This window comes from Medicago sativa, chromosome 2 (assembly GCF_051527215.1).
Source record: "Medicago sativa cultivar Bolivia chromosome 2, Bolivia_mono, whole genome shotgun sequence".
Classification (NCBI taxonomy): domain Eukaryota; kingdom Viridiplantae; phylum Streptophyta; class Magnoliopsida; order Fabales; family Fabaceae; genus Medicago; species Medicago sativa.
Window position 1 is genome coordinate 70,848,196 of NC_140750.1, and position 16,573 is coordinate 70,864,768.

At 33.5% G+C, this 16,573-nt stretch overlaps 3 protein-coding genes across 5 annotated transcripts; 1 reads left to right on the forward strand and 2 right to left on the reverse strand.

The window, feature by feature from the left end:
- The first annotated feature begins 1,865 nt into the window (after window positions 1-1,865).
- Window positions 1,866-2,276, forward strand: LOC146950284 (uncharacterized). The gene has a single exon (XM_085748621.1). The coding sequence runs from the start codon at window positions 1,866-1,868 to the stop codon at window positions 2,274-2,276; it is 411 nt and encodes a 136-aa protein (XP_085604747.1).
- A 2,176-nt stretch (window positions 2,277-4,452) lies between these two features.
- On the reverse strand, window positions 4,453-11,000 carry LOC146950285 (uncharacterized). Of its 3 annotated transcripts, XM_085746225.1 has the most exons (6): window positions 10,894-11,000; window positions 7,230-10,332; window positions 5,546-6,043; window positions 5,291-5,301; window positions 4,886-5,047; window positions 4,453-4,781 (listed from the first exon to the last, which is right to left on the reverse strand). In XM_085746225.1, the coding sequence occupies exons 2-6, from the start codon at window positions 8,377-8,379 to the stop codon at window positions 4,641-4,643; spliced, it is 1,962 nt and encodes a 653-aa protein (XP_085602351.1). In that variant the 5' UTR covers window positions 8,380-10,332; window positions 10,894-11,000; the 3' UTR covers window positions 4,453-4,640. The 3 variants fall into 3 exon arrangements, 1 of the variants encoding a protein (XP_085602351.1); XR_015027477.1 differs by lacking the exon at window positions 5,291-5,301; XR_015027478.1 differs by lacking the exons at window positions 5,291-5,301; window positions 10,894-11,000 and adding an exon at window positions 10,437-10,454.
- Window positions 11,001-11,319: 319 nt separating this feature from the next.
- LOC146950286 (uncharacterized) lies at window positions 11,320-14,761 on the reverse strand. Its single transcript, XM_085746228.1, has 2 exons — window positions 13,358-14,761; window positions 11,320-12,675 (listed from the first exon to the last, which is right to left on the reverse strand). The coding sequence occupies exons 1-2, from the start codon at window positions 14,514-14,516 to the stop codon at window positions 11,411-11,413; spliced, it is 2,424 nt and encodes an 807-aa protein (XP_085602354.1). The 5' UTR covers window positions 14,517-14,761; the 3' UTR covers window positions 11,320-11,410.
- Between the last annotated feature and the right edge of the window lie 1,812 nt (window positions 14,762-16,573).

A 16,573-nucleotide genomic window follows, 5' to 3' on the forward strand; every position in this document is an offset into this window, starting at 1 on the left:
ACATTATCTTATTATCCACCTACTTAATTATTTAAATTAAATAATTATTAATTACAAAAAATAAATAACTTTTAAAAAAAATCGAAAAACACTTTAAAAAATACCTTAAAATGCAGAAAAAAAATTCTAAAAAATAATAGAAAATAAAGATAAAATGTAGGAATTACAAAAAATAAATAACTTTTTAAAAAAATCGAAAAAAACTTTAAAAAATAACTTAAAATGCAGAAAAAATACTAGAAAAAATACCTTAAAATGCAGAAAAAATACTAGCATTTTTCTGCATTTTAAGGTATTTTTTTAAAGTTTTTTTCAATTTTTATAAAAAGTTATTTATTTTTTGTAATTCCTACATTTTATCTTTATTTTCTAGTATTTTTTCTGCATTTTAAGGTATTTTTTTTAAAGTTTTTTTCGATTTTTATAAAAAGTTATTTATTTTTTGTAATTCCTACATTTTATCTTTATTTTCTAGTATTTTTTTCTGCATTTTAAGGTATTTTTTAAAGTTTTTTTCGATTTTTATAAAAAGTTATTTATTTTTTGTAATTCCTAAATTTTATCTTTATTTTCTAGTTTTTTTTTCTGCATTTTAAGGTATTTTTTAAAGTTTTTTCGATTTTTTTAAAAAGTTATTTATTTTTTGTAATTAAAAATTATTTAATTTAAATAATTAATTAGGTGGATAATAAGATAATGTGGTGGGGGGGTAAAATTCCGAAAAACATTAAATTGGGGGGGGGGGGGGGGGGGGTAAAATTCTGAGTTTTAAAATAGGGGGGGTACAATTCCGAAAAACATTAAATTGGGGGGGCAAAATTCCGAGTTTTAAAATGGGGGGGTAAAATTGCAAAGGGGGTTACATTAAGGGACGGATGGAGTAAATATGAATATTAATTTTAGAGGTATTATGAGATAACTCTAAAGATTTGGTCTGGTGGTAAAATGATAACCTTTAGATTTGAAAGTCACACATTTGAGTCTCATTAGTATAAAGAAGAAAAAAAAAGGAAAAAAAGAAATACCTCATGATTCAATACATAGAAAAAGAGGATGAAATTCATATTTATTTGGAATTTAGAAGGGGGGCATAACTCTTTTTTTTATGTTAAACATGCAGTTCTTAAGGAAAAAATGTCTTAGTGAACATAAGTAAAATTTGAGCAAGAATTGTTCAAGTAGAATATAACTTTGAAGTGTGGTAAGAAAGAAGATTTATTAAATGAATTAAACTCTCTAAAGAAAGAAGATTTATTAAATGAACATAACTTTTTGTTTCGTCTAATACTATTGATGATGCGATTACCTCTAATAATTTTGATCTTATGATGCTTGATCCTATTAAAAAATTCTCTCATATTTTGAAACTCATTCATGGCAAAAGAAGGAAGAACAACATGAACCACATGATTGGGAACTTAAAAGGTGCAATATTGTAAAAGTTAAATTTTTCTGCTCCTTTTATTTATTTCTAATTGTTTTGTTTATGCTTTTGTTGGAGGTATTCATGGTGCTGATTGTTTTTTAAGGGAAGTTCTTCTACTCTCTACACTCTTTTCTTTTTATTATCGTGTCCTTTTGTTTTCAAGCATTGAAAACTATGGTTTTATCGTGTTCTTTTCTTCTACTCTAAATCTAATACATGTTTTTTAATAAAAAAAAATAAGAAAATGATAAATAATATTAAACTTTCATTGCCACATTAGCACCAAAATAGCAACACATGTTTATTTAATGGAGCTAGAGAGAAAAGATCAACAATAATGTAAACAACCAATATGTTATAAAAAGAACTTCAGTCATCAACTAACTTTGACATTAAGTAACTTAAGTATTTAGTTGACAAGTGGGTGACGGTGAAGGAGATGGAGGGTAGGGGTTGGATGGACGGGGGCGGTGTCTGGGAGTTGAGGAGGCGCCTTTTGGCTTGGGAGGAGGAGTCAGTTATAGATTGTTCTTTCTTGTTGCATGATATTGTTTTGCAGGACCGTGTTCCCGACAGATGGCGGTGGCTACTTGATACTGTTGCATGTTACTCCGTAAAGGGGACATATCAGTACATTACAACAGCTGATAATTCTACAGAACAGGGCAGGTTCGATGCTGTGTGGCAAAGGCAAGTTCCTATCAAGGTCCCTATGTTTACATGGAAGCTTCTTCGTGATCGACTTCCAACTCGAGATAACCTTCTTCGTAGGGGAATTATTCATCAGGATGGCACTTTTTGTATCGGGGTGGGTAGGCATTTCTTTTATTGCTCCAGCGACAGTTGGTGATCACTTTCAGCATATTGGTCAGTTGGCAGGTTTATCGAGATATACTCATTCTTTCTTGACAGTAATCTGGCATGCTTATGTCTGGGTTATATGGAAGGAAAGAAACAACAGGATTTTTCAGCATAAGTTGATGATTTCAGATCGTTTAGTAGAAAGGGTCAAGATTTTGTCTTTTAATTGGTTTAAGGCAAATATGCCCAGCTTTGCCTTCAGTTATAACGACTGGGGACAACATCCTTTATTATGCATGGGTGTGCTGGTGTAGCTTTTTGTCTATTTTCTTCTGTTATTCGTTTTAGCTTGTGAATTTCGATTGCACTATACTTTGTTTGTGATGGGTGTTCTCTTTTGCACATCTTGTGCGAGATGAACCACCTATGGTAATTTAATATAGGGTAAAATATGCTTTTCGTCCCTGCAATTATAGGTCATTTGAATTTCCGTCCCTGAGCTTACTAATCCTCTCATTTCGTCCCTGTAAAAGTTAATCATTTGAAATTTCATCCCTCTCCCCTTTTAATCACTGCCACGTCAGCAATTTACCAAAATGACATGGGGAATTGACAAAAAATACCCCTGGCTTATTTTTTTTTCCTTAAAAAAATTTTCAAAAATTTGAAAATTCTTTTTTTAAATTAAAAAATCTGAAAAAATAATTAAAAATCATAAAAAATTTCAGAAAAAAAGTGTTAAAATTAAAACTGAAAAAACTGAAATTTTTCGGAGAAAAAATCGTAAAAACAAATTCGGGAAAAAAAAACAAAAAAAATAAGACAGGGGTATTTTCGTCAATTACCATGCCATTTTGGTAATTTGCTGACGTGGCAGTGATTAAAAGGGGACAGGGACGAAAATTCAAATGGCCTATAATTGCAGGGACGAAAAGCATATTTTACCCTTTAATATATTCCATTTTGGCTTGTTCAAAAAAAAGTAACTTAAATATTCATTGTTAAAGATTTCAACATTATAAAAATCACATATTTTCAAAAAGAATGATCTCAAAAATGATTTTTATGAGAAACTATTCAAAACACTTCTCATTTTTATACATTTTATGAAGAAAAAATATCATCCTAAAAATGTCGTAGCAAAAAGATAAATACTTAAAATGTTTTTTTATGAGAGTGTATTTAAATCATATTCTCAATCAGCAATATAAAAACACTTTAAAAATCATTTTTAAAAAAATTGTAAAAAACACGTATTCAATCAATTTATAAGAAAGACCAGTGACTACTTATGTAAGAATTAAATGAAAGACATTAATATGGACTTTGTTTTAATAATAAAAAAAAATCCAAGTGAAGGGAAGAAGTGATTTTCAGAAAATATTCCGCCCAACACCCAAAGAAGTCTGAATTCCTGCTTGTTTTTTTGGAAGGTTGCTTGGTCGTAAGATTGTTCTTCAACTTTGAGGCACTAGTTCTAGTCTTTGGCACTGAAAGAAGTCTGAATTCCATTAAAGAAAAAGTTTTATAGACACCAACAACACTATATTTTGTTGTATATACATCCATGTTTGTGCTTCTTATCCTTCAAGTATCAATTGTTGAAGTTTCCAGAGGCTTTTGGATGAGAAACTAACTTTAGCATACCTTCATTGATATTTCCAAATTAGGTATCACTGATCATATTAAGTTTCATTATAGTACTTAATTAGATGTTATGAACTGGGGATTATTTATTCATTTAGAATATATACACAAATGATTAAAAAAAGGACAAGATTCCAGCACAAAACAGAGAACCCTTTTGTAACAGTAAACAGATTGATCAAATTAGCACTTCAATCTCAGTTACAAAAACACAAAGTAGAAAACTATTAGAGAATTTTAAACCACATTTACTGCACATCTATGGAGTAGTCTTAATCAACAGAGATGATTCTCACAAATATTACATGACGTACGGATTTATACCTGGATCGACATAGCTTTATTATTTCAAGCTGGCTTCCCTTCTTTATTTCAAAAGAAATACAATTTCCTTACAAAGATGTTTAAGTGTGTATAAAGATCTACATTTTAAAAATGGTTATTTAGTTAAAGCTTTTATACATTCAAAACTTCAATAACGTGGCATGTACTCCAAATAACTAGTTTGTATATGAAACATAATAACAAATTCAAGCCTCTAAAAGGAAATAAATAAAAACACCAGAAAGAAAAAGGTAGCCAAGAAATAAAGATAACTCTGTTAACTATATCGAGAGTTTTCATTCTTTCCAATTACATCTTTTTACAGAGTAAGAAAGAGAGAGAGTCATGTGAAAGTCAGTCATGCTACCCAAACAATAGTAGTTACAAGTTAGCACGATTCCATTACCCCGTTTCTTTGCATTAGGTTGTTTTAGTACAAAAACTAATTGCCTTTATGTGCTTTTAGCTCAAGAATGCGATATTCAATCTCCTTAAGAAGCAGATCCTCAAATTCTAGTTTGTAATCCGAAATGCATTGTAGGACAGTCCTCAGACTAGCAATTTCTTCATCTCTGGCCTTATCCTGAGTTCAAGTATACAGTAACAATTTATTTATAACTATCATGCTATCCTATGTGTGAAAATGGAATATAATGTTTGATAAAATAGAATTTCAATAAGAAGAACCTTGATTTCAATGGAGTTGGTTTTCAGGCAACTGCTCTCACAAATCAGTCGGGCATTCTGGATGTGTTCTCGCAACATATCAACTAATCGATTCTTGTCATCCAAGTTATATGCACAACTGAATCTAACAGCTTCAACAAATTGCTTCCTCTTGATAAGATGCTTAACAAAATCAGGAAGATGCAAGAAATTTCACATCATCATAACTTATTAGAACATGCATAAAAATTGAAAAAACTAAGCAGATTGAACTGAATATTTCAAAATTTGTCAACCATATAGGCGATTTGGTTCCGAATAATTATTTTGATATGGAATGTGGCGAATTGTGATCCATAGAACCGTAGGACAAAAACAGGGCAAAAATTTAGATTCTAAACTTCACACAACAATCTTAATATTTACTTTTTCTATGTCTTTTTCAATATAATTTGAATTTAAAACAAAAATTTCTCCATACCATGTTCACCATAAATATGATAAACTCTTATAGTTCTGTACTATCTAAGAAACTAGCAACTTATGGTCTTTCATCATGAATATGTATAACCACCTCATCCTGACTGCATATAGGAATGGTAGGGAAAGTAACAATAGATACCAACTCATTTGATTTGATAATCATGATAAAATATCTAAAGTTTATCTAAATAAACATACCCGAAACTCTGTTAGCAAAACCCAGGCTTCCAAACAGCTCCACGGAAATTTCGTGCATAGCAACAAATGCAAAAAGCTCCAAAACTTCATCTTCGTTAAAATAATCAAGCAACCCATAAATTGATAAAAGCAGCAGAAAACCAAGAACAGCCAAAGAATTTTCAGTATTTTCTTTCATGTTAGCCTTCAAATCATGCTCTAGCTTCAATGCTTCTTTTTTTACACAAATTTCAATTTTTGGTGAGGTTCTCATCAGTTGTTGTAGCAGATAGATTTGGTAATCAGCAATAATCACAGCATTGTCACCCTTTTGACACAGTGGAATAACGGGGTTCAATATCATATCCAAAACAAATTTTGATGGATCTGATGATTCTCGCATACTAACTAAAATTCTATTGCAAAGCGATTCAACTCCGCCAGTTTTCTCACTTGTGTCCAACTGCAAACTTGTTCCACCAATGGTACGACTTAATCGATCATCCATGTAAGATTCAACTGCATATTTAGAAAGAAGATAATTAAGCTCTTCATATTTACAGAAGCAACAGTAAATGATAGTGACAATAAGAATTTTATGTGTGTGTGTGTGTGTGTGTGTGTGTGTGTGTGTGTGTGTGTGTGTACTAAGCAAGAATGTATGACATTGATGAGTTACGGCTGCACTTATACTAAATATTGGAATGAACTGGATCTTGGCGAGGAAAGATGTGGATGCTGGTGTTGAACGTTACAGATAATCTAGGGAAAGTCATGGAACTTGGCATATATCATTATTCAAGTTCAATTCTGTCCAGTTGTATAGAGGAAGGTTGAATTAACTGATCGTTGCAAAACAAGCTCTTCATTGGACAATTCTATATGACCAATCTGCCATGTTATACAAAACTACATAGCATTTTCTCTAAAATCTTTTTTCACTGCAATCATTCTAGGCTTTATTTCTTCCACTTGTACTGCTTATTTTGCTGAGACTTGAGAGTCTAGACATAAATAGAGGTCATAAACTTTACAACATACAGACGAAATACTTTAGAGAAGCCTTTTGTACATGAACTCATAAATGTACTTTCTATTGTTGGGTTGATGCAGACTTAACTCATCAAATTATGAAATATATGGATGAGAGAGAAAGCATTATACTGACAGTTACAATCAGTTTCAACATAGACCTTAACTGGAGACAGTGTTAGTCTGTTAGAGTTCATTGATTAATAAGCAAGACTAGAAATAGTAGCACTAATAGGACTAATGGACTATTAAGTGCCCCTCAATGTTTGTCAGAATATTGAACCTACACTTTTTGCAATATAATTAAAACTACATTAATAATTGAAAAATTAAAACTACATTAATAATTTAATATACTAATCTTTCATTAGCAGTACCATAATATTATAGTAAAACCTTAGCCGTGGATAAAAAAACACGAGTTTTTTAACCTAAGAGATACATAAAAATGTACAGGGGTGAAGATATACTGCAAATTAGTTTGAAAGTCATTGGGTGTGATAATGAAATCTGGAAAAGCATTTCAAATTGACTATGACATACAACATTAACATGATTAAAAACGTTTCTACAGAATTAAGTAGATCAAGCTATAAAAAAAAAATATCATCATCATTAAGAGGAACAGTTGTAATAAAATTCTTTCAATAAACTAGATGAATAAGACATTTACCGGATTCTTTTTCCCCACCAAAATATTTTTTCCTTGACTCGGGCTCCTTTATTTGTCCATCAAATTTTTTCAGCATTGACTCAGGATCGTTGACTTGTCCTTCAAACTGCTTTTCTTTTAAGTTGAGCTCCTTCACCTTTACTTTGAACTTATACTCTTTCAACTCCAGTTCATTCCATCGTCTTTTAAATCGCTGCTCTTTTGATTTGAAGTCCTCAACTTGGCTTTTAAAATTCTCCTTTTTTGATTCAAGTTCCTCCTCCTTTGATTTAATGTCCTTCACTTGTTCTTCAAATTCCTCCTCTTTTGACTCAAGCTCCTTCATTTGGTTTTCAACACGCTTCTGATTTGATAGCAAGTCCATCATTTGACATTCAAATTCCTTTTCTTTTGTTTCAAACTTCTTTATTTTGCCTATAAGTTTGTTATCTTTTGACTCTAATTCCTTCAATTGGCCTTCAAATTCCTTCTTTTTTGACTCAAACTCCATCACTTGTCTTTCAAAGTGGTTCTTTTTAGATTCCAACTCCTTCACTTGGCCATCAAGTTGCTTCTCTTTGGAGTCAAATTCCTGAAGTTGTCCTTTCAATAGCCTCAATTTTGATTTGAGCTCCTCCATCATGCTTTCGAAATGCTTCTTTTTAGATTCCAGCTCCTTCGCTCGAGCTTCAAATTCCTTCTCCTTTGATTCATGCTCCTGCAATCGGTCTTCAAGTTGCTTCGCTTTGGACTCAAGCTCCTTCATTTGGCTTTCACAATGCTTCTGTTTCAATACCTGCTCCTCCATTTGGCATTCAAATCCCCTCTCTTTTGATTCAAACTCCTTCATTTTGCCTACAAGTTGGTTATTTTTTGACTCTAACTCCTTAACTTGTATTTCAAACAACTTCTTTTTAGATTCCTGCTCCTTCACTTGACCTTCAAACTTTCTCTCTTTTGAGTCAAGCTCCCTCATTCGGTTTTCAAAATCCTTCAGTTTTGATACCAAGTCCATCATTTGGCATTCAAATTCCTTCTCTTTAAACTCAAAATCTTTTACTTTGCCTTCAAGTTGGTTATCTTTTGACTCTAACTCCGTAACTTGGCTTTCAACCTGCTTCTTTTTAGATTCCAGTTCCTTGGCCTTCAAATTCTCTCTCTTTTGATTCATGCTCCTTCACTCGGCTTTCATGTTGCTTCTCTTTTGACTCAAACTCCTTCACACGGCCATCAAATTGCTTCTCTTTAGACTCAAGTTCCCTAACTTGTCCTTTCAATTGCCTTTCTTTTGTTTTGAGCTCTTCCACTTGGCTTTCAACCTGCTTCGTTTTAGATTCCAGTTCCTTCATTTGGCCTTCAAATTCTCTCTCTTTTGATTCATGCTCCTTCGCTCGGCTTTCATGTTGCTTCTCTTTTGACTCAAACTCCTTCACACGGCCAACAAATTGCTTCTCTTTAGACTCAAGTTCCTTAAATTGTCCTTTCAATTGCCTCTCTTTTGTTTTGAGCTCCTCCACTTGGCTTTCAAAATGCTTCTTTTTAGATTCCAGTTCCTTCCTTTGATCTTCAAATTCTCTCTCTTTTGATTCATGCTCCTTCACTCGGCTTTCATGTTGATTCTTTTTTGACTCAAACTCCTTCATTTGGCTTTCGAAATGCTTCTGTTTTGATAGAAAATCCATCATTTGGCATTCAAATTCCTTCTCTTTTGATTCAAACTCCTTTACTTTGCCTTCAAGTTTGTTATCTTTTGACTCAAACTCCTTCAATTCACCTTCAAATTCCTTCTTTTTTGATTCAAATTCCTTCACGCGGCCTTCAAGTTGACTCTCTTGACTCAAACTCCTTCACTTGTTTTTCAAATTGGTTCTTTTTAGATTCTAGCTCTTTACATTGATGATCAAGTCGCTTCTCTTTAGAGTCAAGTTCCTCAACTTGTTCTTTCAATGACCTCATTCTTGATTTGAGCTCCTCCATCATGCTTCCGAAATGCTTCTTCTTAGATTCCACGCGGCCTTCAAATTCCTTCTCCTTTAATTCATGCTCCTTCAATTGGCCTTCAAGTTGATTCTCTTTGGACTCAAGCTCCTTCATTTGGCTTTCACAATGCTTCTGCTTCAATACCTGCTGCATCATTTGGCATTCAAATTCCTTCACCGAACCTTCATGTTGCATCTCTTTTGTCCCTAGCTCCATTGCTCGTCCTTCAAGTTCCTTCTCCTTTGATTCAAATTCTTTCACACGGACTTCAAGCTGCTTCTCTCTTGACTCCAGCTCCTTAAACCGTTCCTCAAAGTGCTTCTCGTTTGACTGAAGCTCCTCCACTCGTCTTTCACACTGCTTCTCTTTTGACTCAAGTTCCTTAACCTGGTCTTTAAATTGCTTCTGCTTAGACTCAGAGTCCTTCATTAGAGCACAGCTATTCTTCATTTCTAATATTATATTTATCGATTTCTTCTTTGTCGACTCTAATTTTTCTGCTTCTTCACCAATTAATTTGTTTGTTGCATCAAGATCTTTCTCTTTGGCCTGAAGTTCCACGGTACATGCAGCAATTTTTTGGGAAAGAGCCTTCAGTTCCTCTTTCTTCACTTCAACTTTTCTCTGCATTTCGTTGTGAATTTCATTTACACAACTAACTTGCTTGTTCTTATCTTCAAGCTCTTTGAAGCACTCTTCAATATCTTTCTTTATGGACTGCAATCTCTCTTTTTCTACTCGACTCTTCCTTTTACATTTCTTAAACGACTTTTGTGCCAATGCAAGTTCATTCATCAGCGAGGAAAATGATTCATTAGTAAATTTGCCCTGCCTTTTAGACATACTAGACGAAGGAATACCATCTGCGTCATTGCCGTGATCATCATATGGTTGCGCTTTTGATTTCTTAACAGAAATATCGAATGAATCGCTGTCATCAAACAGCCTCTTAACTGGAAGTCTAGCAGAATCATGTTTACTACTAAATGTTCTAAAACATGATTCAAAGTCTTGACAAGAAACAGGTTCCTTCTTCACATTATCATCACCACCACCACAAATTGTTGGCGTATCAGAAGCCTCGACATCCATTATTCAACTGTCGAAACTGGAAATCCTTAATTTACAAACACCGAATAAAAACCTGGGAAGAAAAAAAACAAAAAATAAAAATAAATAAGTGAAAAACCAGCTTCTTCAATTAAAGAATTTATAGGTTAAACTGAATCATCAAATAATAACACTTACAATTTCGAAAAGTAAAATCTTAATCAGACAATAAAAACCTAAAAAATAGACATTTGAAGCTTTAATCAGAAAACAATACCCATGTAAAAAAATTCAAACTTTATCAAGTTTGAACATATAAAAACACATTTAGTAGGTCTAACATTGCATGATATTGATTTTGTTGAGAAACAACATGAAGTTAAAAAACCCAGAAAATAGACATTTGAAGTTTTAATCATCAAACAATACCCATGTAAAAAAATGTAAACTTTTAAGGTTTGAAGATATAAATACACATAACAGTTGGAGAATGAAAATGAAAGCATAAAGAACAGAACAATGGCAATAGAAACATCGGTTAACATTTAAAAATATATAAATATACATAGAGATGATTTATGAGCTATAATCTAACATTGCATGTTGTTGAAACAGAGAAACATTAAAAAAATGGAAAAATAAAATTAGTGCTTACAAGGTTGATGATAGAAGAGAAGAGAAGAGAAAAATGGGAAATGAAGAAGGTGAAGAGTTTGTAGAATTTGTTTTGTATTATTTTTGGAGAGTAAAGTGAGAAAATAAGACCATGTCCAATGGCAAAAATTATTCAATAACCTTCAACACCCACTTTTTCAATTCCCAACACTCCACATCATTTTCTCTCTCTTAATTCAACACCCATTCAATTTTTACCACTCCAATAGTTTTCATTCAACACCCTACCCCACCACTTTTTATTTCTTATTCTTATTTAATTTTTGTTTTTATAATTGCATAAAATTATAATTATCGATTATAATTAAATTAAAATAATACAAATAATTTTTTTAAAAAAACAATATTTTTTTAAATAATTTATTTTTATTTTCTTAACTTAAAATGCAATACAACAAACTAAGCGCGCGACACACGATTAGCTTAAAATGCAAGACAACAAACAAGCACACAACACACACGTAATTTATTTAGTACGATACAAATGATCTTCAAACTCAAAACATTCCAAACTTTGTCCATATGTGCTTCACTAGATCTGCCTGCAATGCGTGGTGAACATTTGGATCACGCAACTCGGATCTAGCACGCACATGATTTGCAAAAGTGGGTAACACCTCGGTCGAGTATGGTTGCGGTGTACTAGATCCACTTCCCTCAGATTGCTCAAAATCGCTCCAACGTTGAGCATATGTATCTCGTTCATCCTCAACAATCATATTGTGTAATATGATGCATGACCTCATGATGATACCCAAATCGGCTATGTCCCACAAGCGAGCTGGTTCACGGATGATTTTAAATCGAGCTTGAAGCACTCCAAAAGCACGTTCGATGTCCTTCCTACAGCTCTCCTGTTGTTTTGCAAATAACTTATCGGGTTCACTTTGAGGAAGTCTAATTGATTTGACGAAAGTTGGATAAGAAGGGTAGATACCATCAGCTAGATAGTATGTCATATTATAGGGACGTTGATTCACGAAGAAATTCACCCTTGGAGTCTTTCCCTGTTCCACATCATCAAACACTGGTGACCGGTCTAGAACGTTTATATCGTTCAACGTTCCCGGACATCCAAAAAAGGCATGCCAGATCCATAGATCATGAGATGCAACTGCTTCAAGAATAACTGTGGTGGTTCCCTTATCCCCCCTGGTAAATTGACCTTCCCATGCTTTAGGACAATTTTTCCACTCCCAGTGCATACAGTCAATACTCCCGATCATCCCTGGGAACCCCCGCATTTCACTAACATGTAGTATTTTTTGCAGGTCATCTTCGGTTGGTGCTCTCAAGTACACTTGCTCATACAGTCGTATGATTCCTTTGCAGAATCTAAGTAAGCACTCTAATGCTGTACTACTTCCAATTTTGATGTATTCATCGACCGCATCTGCTGCCACACCATATGCTAACATTCGCATTGCTGTGGTACATTTTGCTAATGGTGATATACCTTCTTTGTTGGTGGCATCAACTCGCTGGGTGAAGTAGTTATCACTACTTGAAAGGTCTCCAACGATTCGAAGGAAAACGTGTTTTTGCATCCGGAACCGACGACGAAACATTGCATCGTCATATGTAGGCTCATTGGCAAAGTAGTCGTCAATGAGTCTTTGGTTAGCTGCTGCATGATCTCTATTTAAATATTTTTTTTTACGAGATCCACTACCTGATCCACTACCTTCCTCTAGTTTTTTTCGACGCTGAATAAATCGGTTGACCATATACGTGTCTTCAGCATCACGTTTTTCGAAGTAGGCTTTCATATCAAAACCAAAAGGATCCATTGATAGTGTTTGGAAGTAGATATTGGAAGTAGATATTGGAAGTAGATATTGGAATGCAATTTGAGAAAGGAAATAGTTTAAACAATATTCAAGTTGGAAGTAGATATGAATGTTATTCAAGTCCCTATATATATAAGCAAATAGGTGAAGCACGGGGAGTGAAGCAATACCATGGGTTTGTAGCAATACCATGGGCTAGTAAAGTAAAGCAATACCATGGGTTTGTAGCAATACCATCACGATATATATTGGAATGCATAATTAAAGCAATACCATGTGATGTAACACTGACAAAATAGTGAAAAAAGTTTGTGAAATTAAAGCAATACCATGGGCTAGTGAGGAATACCATGGGCTGTGAAATTAAAGTTTGTGAAAAAAGTCACGGGACAAATATTATGCATAATTATTTAAAGCAACATTGAGGACTAGACAACACTGACAATTATTTAAAGCAACATTGAGGACTACACAACACTGACAATTATTTAAAGCAACATTGAGGACTAGACAACACTGACAATTATTTAAAGTAAACATTGGGGACTAGACAACACTGACAATTATTTAAAGTAAACATTGGGGACTAGACAACACTGACAATTTTGACCGAATACAAACAAATATTAGTGAATTAATTTCCAAACAGCTCACGCTCCAAGTTTTCCACCATTTTTTTTTTCCTGTCATCGAGATGCTCTTGGGAAGTTAACTTTATGTACATGTCCATTTTCTTCAATTTGTTTTTCTCTTGTTGCACTGCGGTGTACTTTTCCATTTTTTCGGTGTACTCTTTAAAGTGTTCCATCTCTTGCACCTTCATTTCTTTGAATTGAACCCACTCCTGTTCCACCTCCTCGAAGCCAGCGTCCTTGCTTTTCTTTTTTCCTTTTCCTTTTTTTTTAGCTGCCTCCCTACCCATTGGACGAGCACTAGATCCTACAGAGTCATCGTGAGATCTCTTAGATCCACTACTTCCTGAGCCAACACTTCCTCCCACTTGACTGCCATAACGAGGTTGATCACGGAGAGCACGCCATTCTTCCTTTAAAGTAAATTGAACATTCTTCCCACCTGCATATATTTCTTGGGCTTTTGCCAAAACATCATCTTCCGACCAACCGCTTGCTTGCTGACGCTTAGCGGTATCATAAGCACCAACCCATTTATTTATTAATTTGCTCATATAATTAAAACGGTTTCGGCATGCAATGACATCGCGTGGAGAATCGAATGAGCAATGGTCATTACAATACTCAGCAATTTTACCCCAATATGATTCACTTGTCTGGTTTCTCCCGACAACACTGCATGTTCCATATTTTATCCACCCACTAATTAACACCAAATTTTGTTCGGTGTTCCATGATGGTTGCTGGTTTCTCTTGCTCTTAGGAGTTGTATCCTCTGGAGTGACTTCATTAGATCTTGTCATTCCACCACGATTTATTTGTGATGAAAATTCGGGATATTCACCAAGACTCTGAGAATTTTCATTCATCATCGGCATATAACCATTATATGGGGGTGTTTGAGATGGATATCCCATCATAGATCTATAATATGGATGAAAGTTGTTTGGAACAGAGGATGGGTGATTGAAATTTGAGGCAAAACCAAAATTAGGCATGTTTTGAGGAGTTTGGTTGAGAAATTGATTTGGGTTTTGAGGATGTTGGTTTGGAAATTGATTTGGGTTTTGAGGATGTTGGTTGGGAAATTGATTTGGGTGTTGATAATTGTTGGGATTTTGGTAGTTAAGTGGGTAATCAGAAGAATTTTGGGTGTTGAATTGATTGTTATTGGGATCCATTTCACTAATCAAAGACTAAAACTTCAAAAGAAATGCTAATAATAAGATTAAGAGAGTGAAAAACTTGATTTTTTTTCTGTGTCCAAATCAAATGATCCAAGTCTCTATTTATAGAGAAAAAAAAATCATGAATTTTGGTAAAAAAAAAAAAAAAAAAAATTATTTCCATCGAAATAATTGAGGACAAAAAATGAAGATAATTAAAATCCAGCCAGCCAATACAAACGCGCCACCTGTCCCTTATCCAACCAAAAGTCTTTCTCTCTCCCACCTCCCTGCAGCTGACGCGCCCTGTCGGCGCGTGTACTGCACGCGCCAATTTTCTCACAATTGCAGCGCGCCGCGTGGCTCCCTTGTGCAGAATTCAACTTGTTGAATGAATTAATCACCCAACTCCTCCATGTCACTCTCAACAAGCAATTCTCCAATGGTTCAATAGCTTTCAATAGGCATTCAATAACCCCATTGGGGATGGTCTAACAAATGAAGGAAGGAAGAGAAAAAGAAAGGAAAGAGTGTTGAGTTGATAGCTTAATCTTAGTGTGGGCTCCACAAATCTGACTCTAAAATGCCAAATTAACTTCCCCATCAAGTTGTTGAGGACTGACCAAAAGGGCTGTTAAGGATAAGAACAAAAAAACTTCTGTGTACTACCAAAAACTAAATTATACTTTTCTCCTTTTAAGGTTTGCTTTTGGTTTCTTAAATCTGCTTTATTTTATTTTGGTCCCTTAAATTAAAGTATATAATTTGATTTCTTTATGTTTTTTTGTGTTTTTATTAACAATGTTTTTGTTTTATTTTGATCATCTTAAAAAAAGTAGCGACAAACATGGTTTGAAAAGGAGAAAAGAGAAAGCCTATTTGGTTCAGCTTTTGGCTTGCCAAAAGCAATTAAAAACAGTGCTAAAAGCAATTCTAACCAAAAACAACATGTTTGGTTTGACTTTTTAGAATTGATTTTATCCTCCAAAAGCAATTCTCCATGAAGCTACAAATCCTAGCTTCTAACTTTTCTAGAATCAATTATAAATAGGAAATTTTATATTTTATTATTACAACATATTATTTTCCTTTATTGCCCTTTATCAATTCTCCTTCTTTATCAATTCTCCTTTAGCTATGTCTATTTTAGTAATTATGCATTCAAAAGCAATTCTACATAATTGTATCCAAACATAAATCAGTTCTCTCAGAATCAATTCTGTCAGAATCAATTCTATCATAATAAATTCTGTCATAATCAATTATATTCAAAGCTGAACCAAACACACACAGAGTCAGTTAGGTTGGTTATGTATTCATTTGTATATAGTATAAATATAACTTTTAATATGTATATAGTATAAATATAACTTTTAATATAATGCTGATAAAAAATAATATTTTAATATAAAGAGTATTGATATTTATACAATCATTTGTGACAACTTTCTTTTTCTCTCTTCTTGTTAGTCAAAAAATAACATAGAAATAAATAGTAAGAAAGATGATAAGAATATAATGTGAATATGAGAGAGTTGTCACAAAATGGTTGTACAAATATTATTTTTGTAAGCGTGTGTTTGTTTCAAGTTTACCAAATTTATTCCTAGAAATAACATTCCTTAGAATATAAAAGATGTGAATTTTATTGGAAAAAAGATGTTTGGTTAACATTATAATATGAGCAAATTACACTAACCTCCCTTGAGGTTTTCTTAAATAACACTAACACCCCCTCTAATTTTTAATTGAACATTAACCTCCCTTATTTTGTTGTTAAATTGACAAGCACCTCCCTTTCACACTAACGGTGTTTAATCTCTCTCTCTTAACTCTTTCTCTTTCGCTGACTTGAGTGGAGCAGGAAACTCTTGCACATCATCCTCATGACCAAACAACTAATTAACAGGAGTGCAGAAAGCAAACAATCATCATAAAATTCAATAATATTACTAATTATTTGACCTGGCCACCCATTGAAGCATATTTTGTTGATTTCCAATTATCTGGATAAACCCAATTGACCCTAAAAAGAATTACACTTCCAGAAAATAAAATTCATCCTAAACCCT

What these genes read in the sequence shown, in the direction of transcription:
- LOC146950284 (XM_085748621.1), top strand. Translation starts at nt 1,866, where the DNA reads ATGGAGGGTAGGGGTTGGATGGACGGGGGCGGTGTCTGGGAGTTGAGG.
- LOC146950285 (XM_085746225.1), bottom strand. Translation starts at nt 8,379, where the DNA reads ATGAATCAAAAGAGAGAGAATTTGAAGGCCAAGGAACTGGAATCTAAA. An exon ending in TGGTGGGGAAAAAGAATCCG is followed by an intron (nt 6,044 to 7,229) that starts GTAAATGTCTTA and finishes CTAAATATGCAG; the next exon opens with TTGAATCTTACATGGATGAT. An exon ending in CCAACTCCATTGAAATCAAG is followed by an intron (nt 4,782 to 4,885) that starts GTTCTTCTTATT and finishes ACTTGAACTCAG; the next exon opens with GATAAGGCCAGAGATGAAGA.
- LOC146950286 (XM_085746228.1), bottom strand. Translation starts at nt 14,516, where the DNA reads ATGGATCCCAATAACAATCAATTCAACACCCAAAATTCTTCTGATTAC. An exon ending in AATGGTGGAAAACTTGGAGC is followed by an intron (nt 12,676 to 13,357) that starts GTGAGCTGTTTG and finishes TTGATATGAAAG; the next exon opens with CCTACTTCGAAAAACGTGAT.